The sequence below is a fragment of the Oncorhynchus clarkii genome, chromosome 15 (assembly GCF_045791955.1).
Source record: "Oncorhynchus clarkii lewisi isolate Uvic-CL-2024 chromosome 15, UVic_Ocla_1.0, whole genome shotgun sequence".
Taxonomy (NCBI): domain Eukaryota; kingdom Metazoa; phylum Chordata; class Actinopteri; order Salmoniformes; family Salmonidae; genus Oncorhynchus; species Oncorhynchus clarkii.
The window spans coordinates 519,486-541,688 of NC_092161.1; the positions used below are offsets into that span (position 1 = coordinate 519,486).

The 22,203-nt window shown below is 45.5% G+C and overlaps 1 protein-coding gene across 2 annotated transcripts in view; it reads left to right on the forward strand.

Annotated features, from left to right (window-relative positions):
• LOC139366857 (protein piccolo) overlaps positions 1 to 22,203 on the forward strand; it is a 48,322-nt gene that overhangs the window by 20,909 nt on the left and 5,210 nt on the right. For both annotated transcript variants that reach the window (XM_071104548.1, XM_071104549.1), the window contains 9 exons: positions 897 to 1,039; positions 1,116 to 1,176; positions 1,343 to 1,550; positions 3,072 to 3,170; positions 4,269 to 5,504; positions 8,547 to 9,229; positions 10,800 to 11,417; positions 11,573 to 12,335; positions 14,936 to 15,006. In XM_071104548.1, coding sequence (XP_070960649.1) covers positions 897 to 1,039; positions 1,116 to 1,176; positions 1,343 to 1,550; positions 3,072 to 3,170; positions 4,269 to 5,504; positions 8,547 to 9,229; positions 10,800 to 11,417; positions 11,573 to 12,335; positions 14,936 to 15,006 — 3,882 coding nt within the window. The remainder of the gene's footprint in view (positions 1 to 896; positions 1,040 to 1,115; positions 1,177 to 1,342; positions 1,551 to 3,071; positions 3,171 to 4,268; positions 5,505 to 8,546; positions 9,230 to 10,799; positions 11,418 to 11,572; positions 12,336 to 14,935; positions 15,007 to 22,203) is intronic.

Genomic DNA, 22,203 nt, shown 5'->3' on the forward strand with positions numbered 1-22,203 from the left:
CACTATACACACATACACATGGATTTTGTTCTGTAGTGGTGGAGTTGGGGCCTGAGGGCACACAGTGTGTTGTGAAATCAGAACATCTATTTGAATGTTTTTAAAATTGTATGAACTGCCTTAATTTGGCTGGACCCCAGGAAGAGTAGCTGCTGCCTAGGCACCAGCTAATGGAGATCCATAATAAATACAAATGAAGTGGGATGAAGTCCCATGTACTTACCACTGAGAACATGGAGGAGAGGCACACAGTAGAGCTAAAAATGGCATTAACTATTGCTGAGTGGGTGGGGAACAGGGTCATGTCTAGATGGGATGCAGCTTTTATCAAATTGACATGAAAAATGTAATGTTTTGTCTAACCGTTTTTCTAACCTTAACCTAATTCTCCTAACTTGCTACGTTAATTCTCCTAACCTGCTGCCTTAATTCTCATAACCTGCTGCAGATGTTTTCCTAAACCTTCTAGGAAAAGTCAATTTTGACTTGACAAAACCCAGAGGACTGCAGTAAGAGTCATTGTCCAACACAGAGAACTTAATTGCCCCCTAGCAGTCATACTCAATGGGGGCTGAAAACCAACAAAAAAGGGATGTTTAAGTAAATGTTTTCCATTTGTCACATCCTTATTTCTATGATGGCGAACGTCAGACTTCTCTTTCACTGTGGTTGTTAGAATAGGCTACCGTACTGATTTAACACCCTGAAAACAACACTGTTTGCTGTCGTGGCGTTTTGCGTCATTCTGGTTGGTCAGAGTAGAGCAATGTTTTTTATTTTAACGATTCAAATAGAGAAATTATTTAAAATGCCCATCCCTATGACCCATCATCTGTCCGGTATGTTACCTTGTCTCTGGACCCTCAATAACTAATGTGACTTAATATGTCCTGCAGATTCTTCCTCTGATGTTGGGGAAGAGCTTCCCCCTCTGCCTCCCTCTCCGACCTTCACCCCTGTAGAGAAGGAGGAGAAGACTGGTAACCCTGTAGAGAAGGAGAGGAGAGAACCATCATCAGTTCCAGAGACTGGTGAAGCGGTAAAACACCTCGTACTATTCTGCAATGGAATGAAATGAAATGTCAGAATGCACACTTATGATCTGTTGACACCAGGTGCCCCAAGGAGAAGAGATGCACGAGGAGGGGAGAGCAGAGAGCACTTTGCTGGATACTGGTAGGTGATGACTGTTGATAACTGATAGCTAGTGACTGAAATGGCTTGTTACTGGGGCAGTATCTCTGGGCATATGTTAATGTTTCACCTGCCTACCTCTGTATGACATCAGCAAGTTATCTGTAGAAATCATCAACCCTTTTCCTATTTTCCTTGGCTGAGGTAGAGAGCCCATTTAAAAAGCACGCTCCCATCAAGACCTCCAGCCCCAAGAAGCGGCAGGAGGGGGATGAGGACAAGGACAGAACAGCCTCTCCATTGCTCTTGATCTGTGATGATGATGATGATGATGATGATGATGAAGATGACCACGGCCCTGTAAAGCAGCCTATCACTGCCCTGACACCACAGTGCAACGGACAGGCAGCAGACGGGTAAGATGCATCCCAACTCGATACTGATATAGAACGCTTGACAACGAGTTTGTTGTTTTTAGTCTTGTTGTAGATGTGTTATATTGATTCAAATAGGGGGAACATTTGTTTCCTCTACACTTCTCTGATGTTCCCCCCTCTTTTATACCCCCATGGTGTTTTCTCCTCTATACCCCCCTGGGGTTCCCCCTTATTTTATACCCGCCCTGGTGTTCCCCCCTCTTCTATACCCCCATGGTGTTTCCTCTTCTATACCCCCCTGGTGGTCCCCCCTCTTCTATACCCCCCTGGTGGTCCCCCCCTCTTCTATACCCCCCTGGTGGTCCCCCCCTCTTCTATACCCCCCTGGTGTTCCCCCCTCTTCTATACCCCCATGGTGTTTCCTCTTCTATACCCCCCTGGTGGTCCCCCCTCTTCTATACCCCCCCGGTGGTCCCCCTCTTCTATACCCCCCCGGTGGTCCCCCCTCTTCTATACCCCCCCGGTGGTCCCCCCTCTTCTATACCCCCCCGGTGGTCCCCCCTCTTCTATACCCCCCCGGTGGTCCCCCCTCTTCTATACCCCCCCGGTGGTCCCCCCTCTTCTATACCCCCCCGGTGGTCCCCCCTCTTCTATACCCCCCCGGTGGTCCCCCCTCTTCTATACCCCCCCGGTGGTCCCCCCTCTTCTATACCCCCCCGGTGGTCCCCCCTCTTCTATACCCCCCCGGTGGTCCCCCCTCTTCTATACCCCCCCCGGTGGTCCCCCCTCTTCTATACCCCCCCGGTGGTCCCCCCTCTTTTAAACCCCCCTGGTGTTCCCCCTTCTATAACCCCCTGGTGTTCCCCCTTCTTTTATACCCCCCTGGTGTTCCCCCTTCTATAACCCCCTGGTGTTCCCCCTTCTATAACCCCCTGGTGTTCCCCCTTCTTCTATACCCCCCTGGTGTTCCCCCTTCTTTTATACCCCCCTAGTGTTCCCCCTTCTTCTATACCCCCCTGGTGTTCCCCCTTCTTCTATACCCCCCTGGTGTTCCCCCTCCTTCTAAACTCCCCTGGTGTTCCCCCTCCTTCTATACCCCCCTGGTGTTCCCCCTCCTTCTATACCCCCCTGGTGTTCCCCCTCCTTCTATACCCCCCTGGTGTTCCCCCTCCTTCTATACCCCCCTGGTGTTCCCCCTCCTTCTATACTCCCCTGGTGTTCCCCCTTCTTCTATACCCCCCTGGTGTTCCCCCTTCTTCTATACCCCCCTGGTGTTCCCCCTCCTTCTATACTCCCCTGGTGTTCCCCCTCCTTCTATACCCCCCTGGTGTTCCCCCTCCTTCTATACCCCCCTGGTGTTCCCCCTCCTTCTATACCCCCCTGGTGTTCCCCCTCCTTCTATACCCCCCTGGTGTTCCCCCTCCTTCTATACTCCCCTGGTGTTTCCTCTTCTATACCTCCCTGGTGTTCCCCCTTCTATACCTCCCTGGTGTTCCCCCTTCTATACCCCCCTGGTGTTCCCCCTCCTGTTATACCTCCCTGATGTTTCCTTTTCTCCAGGGGATATGATGCAGTGCTGGACTCTCCTCCCTGTCGGTTTTCTGTCGGCAAACAAAAGACGCCATCTCGCAGTATGCCGAAGAAGGAAGAGACACCTTGGTCAGTCTACTGGACTGGTTCAGTATGGTGGCTCTGTAGACTGATCTTAATCCCATCTCCTGGCTTTGTTGGGCCATTTTGTCTCTACCTATTATAGTTCATAATAATCAGATCAGTGCTAACACAGGACAGGAGACCTGGGTTAGGTTAGTTGATGGTTTAGAGCAAACCTTTTGTGTTTTATCTGTGTAGTCCAAGGAAGGTGTTCTAGAATCAGTCTTATTCTGTTCTAGGTGTGTGAACATTTAAATGAAATTGGGATGTTAAATGTTTACAAAACTACTACTAACAGGTCCTGATCCTCATCATAAAGGGAAAATAAAAAGATGAACATACCCAACGCAACAATGTTATAATGTAAGGAGGAGATATATATACATCTTTACAATTATATGCCACAGATACAGTGCCTTGCAAAAGTATTCGGCCCCCTTGAACTTTGCGACCTTTTGCCACATTTCAGGCTTCAAACATAAAGATATAAAACGGTATTCTTTTGTGAAGAATCAACAACAAGTGGGACACAATCATGACGTGGAACGACATTTATTGGATATTTCAAACTTTTGTAACAAATCAAAAACTGAAAAATTGGGCAGCACAGGCCCTCAACAACAGACATCAGACTGCTTCACACTAAAGAACTGTGATATGGGAGTGAGAACCTGATTCCAGAAATGACTGCAATTGATATGCAGCCATTGTCAATGGTAGAGGATGTTATTTTCAATACCCTCATGGCATATCTAGAACCAGACTACAAGATGCCATGATGGCCTTGGTGGAGAAATTGTACAATTATTACTCTGCAAGCTCTCCAACTATTTTTCTTATGAATCATTGCTAGGTAATGTGTTTTTGTCTTATAATATGAAATGACTGTAGACTACCGGTAGCCTACTGAATCTAGGACTGTGGTAGATTGATCTTCATTGTACCTTAGCGGTCATACGCATTAGGACCATATTCTGCATTGTGAATTCATGTGGAATTGTATCACTTGTTCTTATTTTTTTTTAACAGAAACTGAACAAAATGGCAGTTTAAATGTTAAGATAATTTTCAATTTATCACATCCCTATTGTGTTCATTCTCCAGGAAGTTGACTCTGTCCCTGTGCAGCATAGAGACAGAGCCAGAAGAGCCTCCCCAAACAAGCCCGTGTCCAGCAGTAGAACCCAAAGAACAACCAGTACCAGGGAAGAAGAGTCTGGCCCAACCTTCAGAGAAGAAGAGTCTGGCCCAACCTTCAGAGAAGAAGAGTCTGGCCCAACCTTCAGAGAAGAGTCTGGCCCAACCTTCAGAGAAGAAGAGTCTGGCCCAACCTTCAGAGAAGAAGAGCCTGGCCCAGCCCTCAGAGAAGAAGAGTCTGGCCCAGCCCTCAGAGAAGAAGAGTCTGGCCCAGCCCTCAGAGAAGAAGAGTCTGGCCCAGAGAAGAAGAGTCTGGCCCAGCCCTCAGAGAAGAAGAGTCTGGCCCAGCCCTCAGAGAAGAAGAGTCTGGCCCAGCCCTCAGAGAAGAGTCTGGCCCAGCCCTCAGAGAAGAAGAGTCTGGCCCAGCCCTCAGAGAAGAAGAGTCTGGCCCAGCCCTCAGAGAAGAAGAGTCTGGCCCAGCCCTCAGAGAAGAAGAGTCTGGCCCAGCCCTCAGAGAAGAAGAGTCTGGCCCAGCCCTCAGAGAAGAAGAGTCTGGCCCAGCCCTCAGAGAAGAAGAGTCTGGCCCAGCCCTCAGAGAAGAAGAGTCTGGCCCAGCCCTCAGAGAAGAAGAGTCTGGCCCAGCCCTCAGAGAAGAAGAGTCTGGCCCAGCCCTCAGAGAAGAAGAGTCTGGCCCAGCCCTCAGTCTGGCCCAGCCCTCAAGAAGAGTCTGGCCCAGCCCTCAGAGAAGAAGAGTCTGGCCCAGCCCTCAGAGAAGGAGAGTCTGGCCCAGCCCTCAGAGAAGGAGAGTCTGGCCCAGCCCTCAGAGAAGGAGAGTCTGGCCCAGCCCTCAGAGAAGGAGAGTCTGGCCCAGCCCTCAGAGAAGGAGAGTCTGGCCCAGCCCTCAGAGAAGGAGAGTCTGGCCCAGCCCTCAGAGAAGGAGAGTCTGGCCCAGCCCTCAGAGAAGGAGAGTCTGGCCCAGCCCTCAGAGAAGGAGAGTCTGGCCCAGCCCTCAGAGAAGAAGAGTCTGGCCCAGCCCTCAGGGAAGAAGAGTCTGGCCCAGCCCTCAGGGAAGAAGAGTCTGGCCCAGCCCTCAGAGAAGAAGAGTCTGGCCCAACCACCAGAGAAGGAGGCAACACCGGAAAGGAAAGCCACATCCTCCTTCCTCCAGAAGCTGAGAGAGGCTGGTCAGTCCAAGCCTGCCTGGTGAGTCCACATCTATTGTCTTCATTTAACTGAATAAATGGTTAGAACTGCCCTGTGTACAATATCCACAGAAGTAGCCCTCCCTGTTTCTACACCCAAAGGCCCAACATCACGAGACTTCCGGGAACGCTTGCGAAGCATACCAGGCTGGAGTTTGAAATGTTGAACATGTTATTAATATGTCGTGTCTTTGGCATTAAAGTGAAGACTGTTATGTTATCAAATCAATGAGAGAAGTGAAATATTCTTCCATCGTTGTTAATTGTCTCTGAAAAATAAAGGCACAACCTAGATTTGAGCCAATGTCTTAAGTAGTTGAACATGTTACTAATATGTCGTGTCTTTGGCATTAAAGTGAAGACTGTTATGTTATCAAATCAATTCTCTGTAATTATTATTACGTGATTAATATAATCATGTAAATATAATTAACTAGGAAGTCAGGGCACCAAGGAAAATCTTCAGACTACAAAGTTATAATTTTCCGAATTGAACTCTTCTAATTAATGAATTATTCTTTAACTCACGTTAGTCTCATTCCAAACATCATAAATTGTTTATCTGCACAAACCCAGTCTTCACTATGAATCATCCATACATCAAATGTCATAATAATTTATTTATTAACTAAATAATCACATAAATGCATAAGCAAACAAACAGTAGATATGAAGACTAGTAATTCGTATCTAAGATTTGCTCTTATTCTGTAGGGATCGATAGTCTCAGAGTTCAACCATTTCCAGCCGTGTAGCCAATGCTACACGTGGTATGGTTAGGAATTCAACCACCATTACAACCTTAGCTTATACTGAGGTCTTTGTGCCCCCTCGGTGTCCACTTGAGGTACGCGTGGTCTGAAGAGGATTTCCTCAGGAGGGGTTTCAATTCGTAACAGTAGAAAAGGGCTGGTCCATGACGCCATACAATTCTTTCACATTAAAGGTTTAACATCATATTACATAATTTCACAAATAGTTTCATCTTTACTCATTAATTTTATACAATAATTAAATGCAAACCCCATAATTGAGAAATGTACATATTCAGAGATGTAGTCATTCGAGGCCGACCGCTTATGATTTTTGAACACCGATACCGATTATTGGAGGACCAAAAAAAGTCGATACCGATTAATCGGACGATTAAATAAAAATAACAATTATTTGTAATAATGACAATTACAACAATACTGAATGAACACTTATTTTAACTTAATATAATACATAAATAAAATCAATTTAGCCTCAAATAAATAATGAAACTTGTTCAATTTGGTTTAAATAATGCAAAAACAAAGTGTTGGAGAAGAAAGTAAAAGTGTAATATGTACCATGTAGCTAATGTTTCAGTTCCTTGCTCAGAACATGAGAACATATGAAAGCTGGTGGTTCCTTTTAACACGAGTCTTCAATATTCCCAGGTAAGAAGTTTTAGGTTGTAGTTATTATATGAATTATAGGACTATTTCTCTCTATACCATTTGTATTTCATTAACCTTTGACTATTGGATGTTCTTATAGGCACTTTAGTATTGCCAGTGTAACAGTATAGCTTCCGTCCCTCTCCTCGCCACTACCTGGGCTCGAACCAGGAACACAACGACAACAGCCACCCTCGAAGCAGCGTTACCCATGCAGAGCAAGGGGAACACCCACTCCAAGTCTCAGAGCGAGTGACGTTTGAAACGCTATTAGCGCACACCTCGCTAACTAGCTAGCCATTTCACATCGGTTACACCAGCCTAATCTCGGGAGTTGATAGGCTTGAAGTCATAAACAGCTGCTGGCAAACACACTAATGTGCTGTTTGAATGACTGCCTGCTGCTGCCTACCATCGCTCAGTCAGACTGCTCAATGAAATCATAGACTTAATAACACACAGAAATACGAGCCTTAGGACCATTAATATGGTCGAATCCAGAAACTATCATCTCGAAAACAAGACGTTTATTCTTTCAGTGAAATACGGAACCGTTCCGTATTTTATTGTAACGGGTGGCATCCATAAGTCTAAATATTCCTGTTACATTGCACAACCTTCAATGTTATGTCATAATTACGTAAAATTCTGGCAAATTAGGCGGCCCAAAACTGTTGCATAGACACTGACTCTGCGTGCAATGAACGCAAGAGAAGTGACACAATTTCACCTGGTTAATATTGCCTGCTAACCTGGATTTCTTTTAGCTAAATATGCAGGTCTAAAAATATATACTTCTGTGTATTGATTTTAAGAAAGGCATTTATGTTTATGGTTAGGTACACGTTGGAGCAACGATACGCACCGCATCGATTATATGCAACGCAGGACATGCTAGATAAACTAGTAATATCATCAACCATGTGTAGTTAACTAGTGATTATGATTGATTGATTGCTTTTTATAAGATAAGTTTAATGCTAGCTAGCAACTTACCTTACTGCATTACTTACTTACCTTACTGCATTCGCGTAACAGGCAGTCTCCTCGTGGAGTGCAATGAGAGGCAGGTGGTTAGAGCGTTGGACAAGTTAACTGTAAGGTTGCAAGATTGAATCCCCCGAGCTGACAAGGTGAAAATCTGTCATTCTGCCCCTGAGCGAGGCAGTTAACCCACCGTTCCTAGGCCGTCATTGAAAATAAGAATGTGTTCTTAACTGACTTGCCTGGTTAAATAAAGATTAAATAAAGGTGTAAAAAAAACAAAGGGGTCGACCTCTAATCGTCATGTGTGTTTCCTGTCCTCTCTGAAGTCACCAAATGAAACACACTCATCATACCCATCCATTCCAAGGTGGGAAGTGTCCACGGACCCTTCCCACCTTCTCACAAGTTCAGCCCTAGGAAAGGGTTAATGCTGTGTTTCTGCCCTAGGAAAGGGTTAATGCTGTGTTTCTGCCCTAGGAAAGGGTTAATGCTGTGTTTCTGCCCTAGGAAAGGGTTAATGCTGTGTTTCTGCCCTAGGAAAGGGTTAATGCTGTGTTTCTGCCCTAGGAAAGGGTTAATGCTGTGTTTCTGTTTAGCCCTAGGAAAGGGTTAATGCTGTGTTTCTGCCCTAGGAAAGCCCTGGCGTCTCCAGTGAGAGAAGCTCCTCTCACCGACCTGGAGGATGACTTCCTGATCCTGGAGGACGATGGTCCTTCCTGGTTCTCCCTTCGCAGGAAGACTGACCCCAACAGGACCACAGCCACACCTCAACCGCAGCAGAAGGATCAATCATACAGCAGTAATGACGCCTCAGCTGACACACTCACCAAGGCCAGCCAATCAGAGAAGGATACAGCCAAGCTGAGATCAGGAGGGACAGCTGAAGTGAAAACTAAAGAGAAGAATGCTACTGGAGGCTCCTCCCTCATACCTGTCCTCACCAAGTCAGCCAGGAAAAAGAGGGACTCAAGTCCCCAGGGTGATGGGCCTGTCGAGGCAGACCACATAGAACAAGACCCGAAGAAGAAGGTCAACAACCCGTTATCTGAACCAACGACAGCAGGTCACCTGGAACCAGGAGGAGGGGCTAAGCCTAAACCCAGCCAATCGAAAGCCCGCACCAAAACAGAAAAGAAAGTTCCCAGAATATCTAAATTCCAAGCTGGTATCCAAGGTAACAAGGTGAACCCCAAGACGAGCCGAGGACGAGGCCTGCAGTCTGGGAAGACCAGGAGACTGTCAGCTGGAGCTGGGGAGGAGCCCGTCAGCATGGAGGAGGAGAGTGAAGCTGCTTCAGACCAGGATGTTTCACCAGGTAAGATCAGCTAACATCACACATCACAATGGTTTCTTTGACTACAATGTTCATCACAAGTTCAAGTTGTATAATTTGTAGGTATAGGAATACAGTTGAACGCCGGAAGTTTACATACACTTAAGTTGGAGACATTAGAACTTGTTTTTCAACCACAAATTTCTTGTTTACAAACTATGGTTTTGGCAAGTCGGTTAGGACATCTACTTTGTGTATGACACAAGTAATTTTTCCAACAATTGTTTAGACATAATATTTAACTTATAATTCACAGTATCACAATTCCAGTGGGTCAGAAGTTTACATACACTAAGTTGACTGTGCTTTTAAACTGCTTGGAAAATTCCAGAAAATGATGTCGTGGCTTTAGAAGCTTCTGATTCTTCTAATTGAGATCATTTGAGTCAATTGGAGGTGTATTTGTTGATTTATTTCAAGACCAGACTACGGTTTGCAACTGCGCATGGGGACAAAGATCGTACTTTTTGAAGAAATGTCCTCTATACTGATGAAGCAAAAATAGAACTGTTTGGCCATAATGACCATCATAATGTTTGGAGGAAAAAGGGGGAGGCTTGTAAGCCGAAGAACACCATTCCAACCGTGAAGCACTGGGGTGGCAGCATCCTTTTGTGGGGGTGCTTTGCTGCAGGAGGGACTGGTGCACTTCACAAAATAGATGGAATCATGAGGTAGGAAAATTAGGTGGATATATTGAAGCAACATCTCAAGACATCAGTCAGGAAGTTAAAGCTTTGTCCATTTGGAAGACCCATTTGCGACCATGACCCCATGCATACTTCCAAAGTTGTTGCAAAATGGCTTAAGGACAACAAAGTCAAGGCATTAGAGTGGCCATCACAAAGCCCTGACCTCAATCCTATAGAGAATTAGAAAACAAAACTGAAAAAGCGTGTGCGAGCAAGGAGGCCTACAAACCTGACTCAGTTACACCACCTCTGTCAGGAGGCCTACAAACCTGACTCAGTTACACCAGCTCTGTCAGGAGGCCTACAAACCTGACTCAGTTACACCAGCTCTGTCAGGAGGCCTACAAACCTGACTCAGCTACACCAGCTCTGTCAGGAGGCCTACAAACCTGACTCAGTTACACCACCTCTGTCAGGAGGAATGGGCCAAAATTCACCCAACTTATTGTGGGAAGCTTGTGGAAGGCTACCCAAATCGTTTGACCCGAGTTAAACAATTTAAAGGCAATGCTACCAAATAGTAATTGCGTGTATGTAAACTTTAACCACAACTTCTGATTAAAGAAATAAAAGCTGAAATAAATCATTCTCTCTACTATTATTCTGACATTTCACATTATTAAAATAAAGTGGTGATCCTAACTGACCTAAAACAGGGAATTTTTACTAGGATTAAATGTCAGGAATTGTGAAAAACTGAGTTTAACTGTATTTGGCTAAGGTGTATGTAAACTTCCGACTTTGACTGTATGTTTTGCTCTCAACAATAAAAACAACAAAATAAAAATATTCACAAAAAAATCAATGGAAAAATGTAGTGCACATAAAAATCTAGGCTAGATGTTGTCTTTCCTCCACAGTTCTACAGTTGGCACCGACAGGACAGAGACTAGTCAAGGTCCCAGCCAATCGTAAAGCCAAGGAGGTCGGCCCCTCCCCTACAGGTGAGGCTGACTCCTCCCAGGCCGGCCAGCTAACCCAGTCAGCAGGGAAGAGGAAGAGGATCAAGCCTGGTCCCTGGTGGCTCACCAGCCCTTTCAACACACAGGTCACAGAGACAGTCAACACACACACAGCAAACAAGTACAAACACAATAACAAGAAAACAAAAACCAAACCAGCAAGATATTCCTCTGTGGAGTCAGGGCAAGAGGAGGGGACATCAAGACCCTTGTTTAATCAGAACGCAAAGAAGAAACCCTCGTCCAATCAAACCGCAGAAAATAAACCTTTGTCCAATCAGACCACAGAAAATAAACCCTGGTCCAATCAGACTGCAGAGCATAAAGCAGAGAAGCCCAAGAGGGGCAGAACTAAGAAGCAAAAGACGACCAGTAGAGAGGAACCAGCGAGGCCTGAAGGTCAGAGAGAAGAGGAGGAGGCTGAGGCCTCTACGGCAGAGCAGCAGGAGGAGCAACAGGAGCTGGGGGGGCTCAGTCCCATGCCCAGCCCTCTCAGACAGCATACACTCACCCCAAGTAAGGCTTCATACTAACACCACCCTTTTCCTTCAAGTTAATATAGCTCACTCATAAATCAAACTTAGTAAAATACAAAATATGTACTCTGTCATCTCAAACAGCTGTTATTTAAATATGTGGTGATTTTGTGTTCTGCTTGTGTCTCTTCTCAGGTGAGAAGGTGTTTGACTGGATCTATACCCGCCATCCCAAGTGTAAACCCCAGAGTGACATTACCCCCCACTCTGCTACCGTTATCCCCAGCAGGAGTGATGCCTACCCCACTACCGTTACCCCCAGCAGGCAGTGGCGTCAGGCCAGGGAGGCTCCAGAGAAACGCAGCAGGAGGAGGAAAGCTCCAGGGAACTGGTGGGTCACCAACAACCCCCCAGAGAACGCTGACAGCACCTCTTCATTCCCTCAACAATCCCAGCCTTACCCCAAAAAACCTTCACCCCCTCAACCACAGCCGAACCCAAAAACTCGCAAGGTGGAGAGAAGTAAGTTCCTTGGACCCCCTCAGAATGGCAACACAGCCTCCTCAACTCGACCTGGAGGAGTTCAGACACCGCTGAAGAGGAAGGACCTCTCCGCCCCCAAGACGGTCAAGTGCTCTCTGGCCACCATTGGCGCCGTCTTCTCCTCGGGCAGAGGAGCGCTCCCGGTGGCCACGGTCAGAAGCAGCACGTGGCAGACTTTGGGGAGGAAAACGCTATTCCCTAGAGCGCCTGAGGAGCAGTCAGCCCAGAGCCCCAGCATCGGCCTCAGCTCTGGGCCAGCTAATGACCCCTCCCAGGACCCAACCAGTGACAGGAGCTCCAGCCCTGTGGATCTGAGTGCCAGTACTGTCTGCATAGAGCCTGTTGGACAGCTGGGGAAAAAGAAGACCATACACCGAGACTTCTCCCAAAGCAACAACCGACTCTCAGACAACACGTAAGTACACTCCCAAATACTACTTACTTCTGACTGTTGCTTCTCAACACGCTACTTTTGACTGTTGCTTCTCAACACGCTACTTTTGACTGTTGCTTCTCAACACGCTACTTTTGACTGTTGCTTCTCAACACGCTACTTTTGACTGTTGCTTCTCAACACGCTACTTTTGACTGTTGCTTCTCTACATGTTACTTTTGACTGTTGCTTCTTGTCGTGTCTTTGGCTATGCCGGAATAAGTGATATGACATGCTATTCTATAAAATCCTTTCTCCGTAATTAATATTACCTGATTGAGCTAATCATGTAAATGTAATTAACTAGAAAGTCGGGGCACAACGAAATAATGTTTATAGAGCTGTTATCTTCCGAATAAACTCTTAAAGACCTAGTAATATTTTACATCTATAGCAGTCAATATTAATCGTCACCTTACTTCAGTCTCATCTGAAAAAGTTGTAAATTCTTGGTTATCTTCACGAACCCTGGCTAACAAGTTGAATCAGCAATACAGAATTGGGTTTAATTATTTATTTACTAAATACCTAACTAATCACACAGAATTACATATACAATCATATTAATCATACCTTAATTTCTTGACGCTACCCATCCCTTAAGCGGGATAATTGTCAACAGCAACCGCTGAATAGCATAGTGCCTCAGTCAAATAATATTACTAAAAATATTCATATTCATGAGTGCAATATTGCAAAACACAGTTTAGCCTTTTGTTAATCCACCTGTCATCTCAGATATTGAAATTATGCTTTACAGCGAAAGCAATCCAAGCGTTTGTGTAAGTTTATCGATCGCATGACAAAACATTAAGTACACTTAGCATCAGGTAGCTCGGTCACGGAAATCAGAAAAGCAATCAAATTAATTGTTTACCTTTGATCTTCGGATGTTTTCACTCACGAGACTCCCATTTACATAATTAATGTTCCTTTTGTTCCATTAAGATTATTTTTATATCCAAAATACCTGTTTGTTTGGTGCATTATGTTCAGAAATCCACAGGAAAAAGCGGTCACGACAACGCAGACAAATTCCAAATAATATCCGTAATGTCCACAGAAACATGTCAAACGTTTTTTATAATCAATCCTCAACCGCAAATGTCTTTCACAGTAGGAGAGGGAAAAGCAATACCTATCCAAACTCTGTTGCACGAGCAAAACTCATGTGACCACTTGACGCGATGTTATCGTTCTGGCTCATTTTTCAAAATAAAAGCTTGAAACTATGTCTAAAGACTGTTGACACCTTGAGGAAGCGATAGGAAAAGGAATCTGATTGATATCCCTTTAAATGGAGCAATGGGAGGCTATGGAACATGGAGTTTTCAAAATAGAAGCCACTTCCTGGTTTGATTTTTCTCATGGTTTCGCCTGCAATATCAGTTCTGTTATACTCACAGACAATATTTTTGACAGTTTTGGAAACTTTAGAGTGTTTTCTATCCTAATCTGTCAATTAAATGCATATTCTAGTCAATTCATTAAAAAATCCTACAATGTGATTTTCTAGATTTTTTTTCTTCTCATTTTGTCTGTCATAGTTGAAGTGTACCTATGATGAAAATTACAGGCCTCTCTCATCTTTTTAATTGGGAGAACTTGCACAATTGGTGGCTGACTAAATACTTTTTTGCCCCACTGTAAATAAAATAAAAAATCGGCCGATTAATCGGTATAGGCTTTTTTTGGTCCTCCAATAATCGTTATCTGCGTTGAAAAATCATAATCGGTCGACTTGTTAGTTCTAACTGTTGCTTCTCAGCATCTTTTACTTCTGATTGTTGCTTCTAAACACTGTTTTCATTGTATTTTACCTTTATTTAACTATGCAAGTCAGTTAAGAACAAATTCTTATTTTCAATGACGGCTTAGGAACAACTGCCTTGTTCAGGGGCAGAACGATAGATTTTTACCCTGTTCAGCTCGGGGATTCGATATTGCAACCTTTCAGTTACAAGTCCAACACTCTAACCACTAGGCTACCTGCCGCCCCAGGACATCGCTTTGTGCACGGGGGCATTGTCATGGTAAAACAGGAAAGGGCCTTCTCCAAACTGTTGCCACAAAGTTGGAAGCACAGAATCATCTAGAATGTCATTGTACGCTGTAGCGTTAAGATTCACTGGAACTAAGGGGGTTAGCCCGAACTATGAAAAACAGCCCCAGGCCTTTATTCCTCCCCCACCAAACTTTACAGTTTGCACTATGCATTGGGACAGGTAGCGTACTCCTGGCATCCGCCAGATGGTGAAGCGTGATTCATCACTCCAGAGAGCACGTTTCCACTGCTCCAGAGTCCAATTTTATACACTTGTCAGCAACGGGTGTGGCTGAAATAGCCAATTCCACCAACGGGTGTGGCTGAAATAGCCGATTCCACCAACGGGTGTGGCTGAAATAGACAGATCCACCAACTTGAAGGGGTTTCCACATACTGCTGTATGTGTATGTATGTATATATATATATATGTATATATATGGTGTATTTCTGACTGTTGCTTCTCTTCTAAACAACGTTATGAGTGACTGTTGTCCAACATGACACTGTCAGGAGATCCATTCCTTTTTGTCAACAGGATAAAAGGGTTCAAAAGCGGACCGTCTTCCATGATTGAACTGGAGGATTATGAAGAGAATGACGACATCTGTAAGTACGGAGCCTTGAGCCTGTTGTCCTATGGAGCCTATTGTCCTAACCTAGTGTGTCCTATGGAGCCTGTTGTCCTATGGAGCCTATTGTCCTATGGAGCCTATTGTCCTAACCTAGTGTGTCCTATGGAGCCTGTTGTCCTAACCTAGTGTGTCCTATGGAGCCTATTGTCCTAACCTAGTGTGTCCTATGGAGCCTGTTGTCCTATGGAGCCTATTGTCCTATGGAGCCTATTGTCCTAACCTAGTGTGTCCTATGGAGCCTGTTGTCCTAACCTAGTGTGTCCTATGGAGCCTGTTGTCCTAACCTAGTGTGTCCTATGGAGCCTGTTGTCCTAACCTAGTGTGTCCTATGGAGCCTGTTGTCCTAACCTAGTGTGTCCTATGGAGCCTGTTGTCCTAACCTAGTGTGTCCTATGGAGCCTATTGTCCTATGGAGCCTGTTGTCCTATGGAGCCTATTGTCCTATGGAGCCTATTGTCCTAACCTAGTGTGTCCTATTGAGCCTGTTGTCCTAACCTAGTGTGTCCTATGGAGCCTATTGTCCTAACCTAGTGTGTCCTATGGAGCCTATTGTCCTAACCTAGTGTGTCCTATGGAGCCTGTTGTCCTAACCTAGTGTGTCCTATGGTGCATGTTGTCCTAACCTAGTGTGTCCTATGGTGCATGTTGTCCTAACCTAGTGTGTCCTATGGAGCCTGTTGTCCTAACCTAGTGTGTCCTATGGAGCCTGTTGTTCTAACCTAGTGTGTCCTATGGAGCCTGTTGTCCTAACCTAGTGTGTCCTATGGAGCCTATTGTCCTAACCTAGTGTGTCCTATGGAGCCTATTGTCCTAACCTATTGTGTCCTATGGAGCCTGTTGTCCTAACCTAGTGTGTCCTATGGAGCCTATTGTCCTAACCTAGTGTGTCCTATGGAGCCTGTTGTCCTAACCTAGTGTGTCCTATGGTGCCTGTTGTCCTAACCTAGTGTGTCCTATGGTGCCTGTTGTCCTAACCTAGTGTGTCCTATGGAGCCTATTGTCCTAACCTAGTGTGTCCTATGGAGCTTATTGTCCTAACCTAGTGTGTCCTATGGAGCCTATTGTCCTAACCTAGTGTGTCCTATGGAGCCTATTGTCCTAACCTAGTGTGTCCTATGGAGCCTGTTGTACTAACCTAGTGTGTCCTATGATGCATGTTGTCCTAACCTAGTGTGTCCTATGGAGCCTGTTGTCCTAACCTAGTGTGTCCTATGGAGCCTGTTGTCCTAACCTAGTGTGTCCTATGGAGCCTGTTGTCCTAACCTAGTGTGTCCTATGGAGCCTGTTGTCCTAACCTAGTGTTTCCTATGGAGCCTGTTGTCCTAACCTATTGTGTCCTATGGTGCATGTTGTCCTAACCTATTGTGTCCTATGGAGCCTATTGTCCTAACCTAGTGTGTCCTATGGAGCCTATTGTCCTAACCTAGTGTGTCCTATGGAGCCTGTTGTCCTAACCTAGTGTGTCCTATGGAGCCTGTTGTCCTAACCTAGTGTGTCCTATGGAGCCTGTTGTCCTAACCTAGTGTGTCCTATGGAGCCTATTTTCCTAACCTAGTGTGTCCTATGGAGCCTGTTGTCCTAACCTAGTGTGTCCTATGGAGCCTGTTGTCCTAACCTAGTGTGTCCTATGGAGCCTATTGTCCTAACCTAGTGTGTCCTATGGAGCCTGTTGTCCTATGGAGCCTATTGTCCTATGGAGCCTATTGTCCTAACCTAGTGTGTCCTATGGAGCCTGTTGTCCTAACCTAGTGTGTCCTATGGAGCCTGTTGTCCTAACCTAGTGTGTCCTATGATGCATGTTGTCCTAACCTAGTGTGTCCTATGGAGCCTATTGTCCTAACCTAGTGTGTCCTATGGAGCCTGTTGTCCTAACCTAGTGTGTCCTATGGAGCCTATTGTCCTATGGAGCCTATTGTCCTATGGAGCCTATTGTCCTAACCTAGTGTGTCCTATGGAGCCTGTTGTCCTATGGAGCCTATTGTCCTAACCTAGTGTGTCCTATGGAGCCTGTTGTCCTAACCTAGTGTGTCCTATGGATCCTGTTGTCCTAACCTAGTGTGTCCTATGGAGCCTATTGTCCTAACCTAGTGTGTCCTATGGAGCCTGTTGTCCTAACCTAGTGTGTCCTATGGTGCATGTTGTCCTAACCTAGTGTGTCCTATGGTGCATGTTGTCCTAACCTAGTGTGTCTTATGGAGCCTGTTGTCCTAACCTAGTGTGTCCTATGGAGCCTGTTGTCCTAACCTAGTGTGTCCTATGGAGCCTGTTGTCCTAACCTAGTGTGTCCTATGGAGCCTATTGTCCTAACCTAGTGTGTCCTATGGAGCCTATTGTCCTAACCTATTGTGTCCTATGGAGCCTGTTGTCCTAACATAGTGTGTCCTATGGAGCCTGTTGTCCTAACCTAGTGTGTCCTATGGAGCCTGTTGTCCTAACCTAGTGTGTCCTATGGTGCCTGTTGTCCTAACCTAGTGTGTCCTATGGAGCCTGTTGTCCTAACCTAGTGTGTCCTATGGAGCTTATTGTCCTAACCTAGTGTGTCCTATGGAGCCTATTGTCCTAACCTAGTGTGACCTATGGAGCCTATTGTCCTAACCTAGTGTGTCCTATGGAGCCTGTTGTCCTAACCTAGTGTGTCCTATGGAGCCTGTTGTCCTAACCTAGTGTGTCCTATGGAGCCTGTTGTCCTAACCTAGTGTGTCCTATGGAGCCTGTTGTCCTAACCTAGTGTGTCCTATGGAGCCTGTTGTCCTAACCTAGTGTGTCCTATGGAGCCTATTGTCCTAACCTAGTGTGTCCTATGGAGCCTGTTGTCCTATGGAGCCTATTGTCCTATGGAGCCTATTGTCCTAACCTAGTGTGTCCTATGGAGCCTGTTGTCCTAACCTAGTGTGTCCTATGGAGCCTATTGTCCTAACCTAGTGTGTCCTATGGAGCCTGTTGTCCTATGGAGCCTATTGTCCTATGGAGCCTATTGTCCTAACCTAGTGTGTCCTATGGAGCCTGTTGTCCTAACCTAGTGTGTCCTATGGAGCCTGTTGTCCTAACCTAGTGTGTCCTATGGAGCCTGTTGTCCTAACCTAGTGTGTCCTATGGAGCCTGTTGTCCTAACCTAGTGTGTCCTATGGAGCCTGTTGTCCTAACCTAGTGTGTCCTATGGAGCCTATTGTCCTATGGAGCCTGTTGTCCTATGGAGCCTATTGTCCTATGGAGCCTATTGTCCTAACCTAGTGTGTCCTATTGAGCCTGTTGTCCTAACCTAGTGTGTCCTATGGAGCCTATTGTCCTAACCTAGTGTGTCCTATGGAGCCTATTGTCCTAACCTAGTGTGTCCTATGGAGCCTGTTGTCCTAACCTAGTGTGTCCTATGGTGCATGTTGTCCTAACCTAGTGTGTCCTATGGTGCATGTTGTCCTAACCTAGTGTGTCCTATGGAGCCTGTTGTCCTAACCTAGTGTGTCCTATGGAGCCTGTTGTTCTAACCTAGTGTGTCCTATGGAGCCTGTTGTCCTAACCTAGTGTGTCCTATGGAGCCTATTGTCCTAACCTAGTGTGTCCTATGGAGCCTATTGTCCTAACCTATTGTGTCCTATGGAGCCTGTTGTCCTAACCTAGTGTGTCCTATGGAGCCTATTGTCCTAACCTAGTGTGTCCTATGGAGCCTGTTGTCCTAACCTAGTGTGTCCTATGGTGCCTGTTGTCCTAACCTAGTGTGTCCTATGGTGCCTGTTGTCCTAACCTAGTGTGTCCTATGGAGCCTATTGTCCTAACCTAGTGTGTCCTATGGAGCTTATTGTCCTAACCTAGTGTGTCCTATGGAGCCTATTGTCCTAACCTAGTGTGTCCTATGGAGCCTATTGTCCTAACCTAGTGTGTCCTATGGAGCCTGTTGTACTAACCTAGTGTGTCCTATGATGCATGTTGTCCTAACCTAGTGTGTCCTATGGAGCCTGTTGTCCTAACCTAGTGTGTCCTATGGAGCCTGTTGTCCTAACCTAGTGTGTCCTATGGAGCCTGTTGTCCTAACCTAGTGTGTCCTATGGAGCCTGTTGTCCTAACCTAGTGTTTCCTATGGAGCCTGTTGTCCTAACCTATTGTGTCCTATGGTGCATGTTGTCCTAACCTATTGTGTCCTATGGAGCCTATTGTCCTAACCTAGTGTGTCCTATGGAGCCTATTGTCCTAACCTAGTGTGTCCTATGGAGCCTGTTGTCCTAACCTAGTGTGTCCTATGGAGCCTGTTGTCCTAACCTAGTGTGTCCTATGGAGCCTGTTGTCCTAACCTAGTGTGTCCTATGGAGCCTATTTTCCTAACCTAGTGTGTCCTATGGAGCCTGTTGTCCTAACCTAGTGTGTCCTATGGAGCCTGTTGTCCTAACCTAGTGTGTCCTATGGAGCCTATTGTCCTAACCTAGTGTGTCCTATGGAGCCTGTTGTCCTATGGAGCCTATTGTCCTATGGAGCCTATTGTCCTAACCTAGTGTGTCCTATGGAGCCTGTTGTCCTAACCTAGTGTGTCCTATGGAGCCTGTTGTCCTAACCTAGTGTGTCCTATGATGCATGTTGTCCTAACCTAGTGTGTCCTATGGAGCCTATTGTCCTAACCTAGTGTGTCCTATGGAGCCTGTTGTCCTAACCTAGTGTGTCCTATGGAGCCTATTGTCCTATGGAGCCTATTGTCCTAACCTAGTGTGTCCTATGGAGCCTGTTGTCCTATGGAGCCTATTGTCCTAACCTAGTGTGTCCTATGGAGCCTGTTGTCCTAACCTAGTGTGTCCTATGGATCCTGTTGTCCTAACCTAGTGTGTCCTATGGAGCCTATTGTCCTAACCTAGTGTGTCCTATGGAGCCTGTTGTCCTAACCTAGTGTGTCCTATGGTGCATGTTGTCCTAACCTAGTGTGTCCTATGGTGCATGTTGTCCTAACCTAGTGTGTCTTATGGAGCCTGTTGTCCTAACCTAGTGTGTCCTATGGAGCCTGTTGTCCTAACCTAGTGTGTCCTATGGAGCCTGTTGTCCTAACCTAGTGTGTCCTATGGAGCCTATTGTCCTAACCTAGTGTGTCCTATGGAGCCTATTGTCCTAACCTAGTGTGACCTATGGAGCCTATTGTCCTAACCTAGTGTGTCCTATGGAGCCTGTTGTCCTATGGAGCCTATTGTCCTAACCTAGTGTGTCCTATGGAGCCTGTTGTCCTAACCTAGTGTGTCCTATGGATCCTGTTGTCCTAACCTAGTGTGTCCTATGGAGCCTATTGTCCTAACCTAGTGTGTCCTATGGAGCCTGTTGTCCTAACCTAGTGTGTCCTATGGTGCATGTTGTCCTAACCTAGTGTGTCCTATGGTGCATGTTGTCCTAACCTAGTGTGTCTTATGGAGCCTGTTGTCCTAACCTAGTGTGTCCTATGGAGCCTGTTGTCCTAACCTAGTGTGTCCTATGGAGCCTGTTGTCCTAACCTAGTGTGTCCTATGGAGCCTATTGTCCTAACCTAGTGTGTCCTATGGAGCCTATTGTCCTAACCTATTGTGTCCTATGGAGCCCGTTGTCCTAACATAGTGTGTCCTATGGAGCCTGTTGTCCTAACCTAGTGTGTCCTATGGAGCCTGTTGTCCTAACCTAGTGTGTCCTATGGTGCCTGTTGTCCTAACCTAGTGTGTCCTATGGAGCCTATTGTCCTAACCTAGTGTGTCCTATGGAGCTTATTGTCCTAACCTAGTGTGTCCTATGGAGCCTATTGTCCTAACCTAGTGTGTCCTATGGAGCCTATTGTCCTAACCTAGTGTGTCCTATGGAGCCTGTTGTCCTAACCTAGTGTGTCCTATGGAGCCTGTTGTCCTAACCTAGTGTGTCCTATGGAGCCTGTTGTCCTAACCTAGTGTGTCCTATGGAGCCTGTTGTCCTAACCTAGTGTGTCCTATGGAGCCTGTTGTCCTAACCTAGTGTGTCCTATGGAGCCTGTTGTCCTAACCTAGTGTGTCCTATGGAGCCTGTTGTCCTAACCTAGTGTGTCCTATGGAGCCTATTGTTCTAACCTCTAGTGTGTCCTATGGTGCCTGTATTGCTTCTGTTTTACTGATTCCTGTTTGTTTGCTTGGACTTTTCCAATGTATTGTTTTAATTTAAAGTGTGTTGGGATTTTATCTGCACTTTAAGTGAAGTTTGATATGAGACATTTAAAGTACAGAGCCTTCAGGACGTATTCCTACCCTTTTGACTTATTTTGTTGTGTTACAGCCTGAGTTCAGAATGGATCCAAATAAAGTCACCCATCTACACACAGTACTCCTTAATGACAAAGTGAAAATATGTTTTCCAAACGTTTGCTAATTTATTGAAAATGTAATGCAGAAATATATAATTTACCTATGTATTCCCCCCCCCCTCTTGAGTCAATACTTTCTATAAGCACTTTTGGCAAATATTACAGCAGTCTTTCTGAGTATGCTGCTAAAAGCTTGCACACCAGGATTGTGCAACATTTTCCCATTTTTCTTTTCAAAATTCTTGAAGCTCTGTCAAATTGGTTGTTGATCTTTGCTAGACAACCATTTTCAGGTCTTGCCATAGATTTTCAAGTAGATTTAAGTCAATACTATAACTCGGCCACTCAGAAACATTCACTGTCTTCTTGGTAAGTAACTCCAGTGCAGATTTGGCCTTATTGTTCTGCTGAAAGGTGAATTCACCTCTGTGTCTGGTGGAAGGCAGACTGAACCAGGATTTCCTATAGGTTTTTGCCTGTGCTTTGTGCTACTCTGTTTATCCTGAAAAACTCCCTAGTCCTTAACGATTACAAGCATACCCATAACATGATGCAGCCACCACTATGCTTGAACATATGGAGTTTGGTACTCTGTAATGTGTTGTGTTGGATTTGCCCCAAACATAACACTTTGTATTCAGGACAAAATGTAAATTGCTTTACCAGATCTTTTGCAGTTTTGCTTTAGTGCCTCGTTGCAAACAGGATGCATGTTCTGGAATATTTGTTATTCTGTACAGGCTTCCTTCATTTCACTATGTCAATTAGGTTAGTATTGTGGAGTTACTACAATGTTGTCGATTCATCCTGTTTTCTCCTATCACAGCCATTCAACCCTAACGTCACCATTGGCCTCGTGGTTATGTGTAGGGTATAGAGATGAGGCAGTCGTTCAATACTATTACGTCA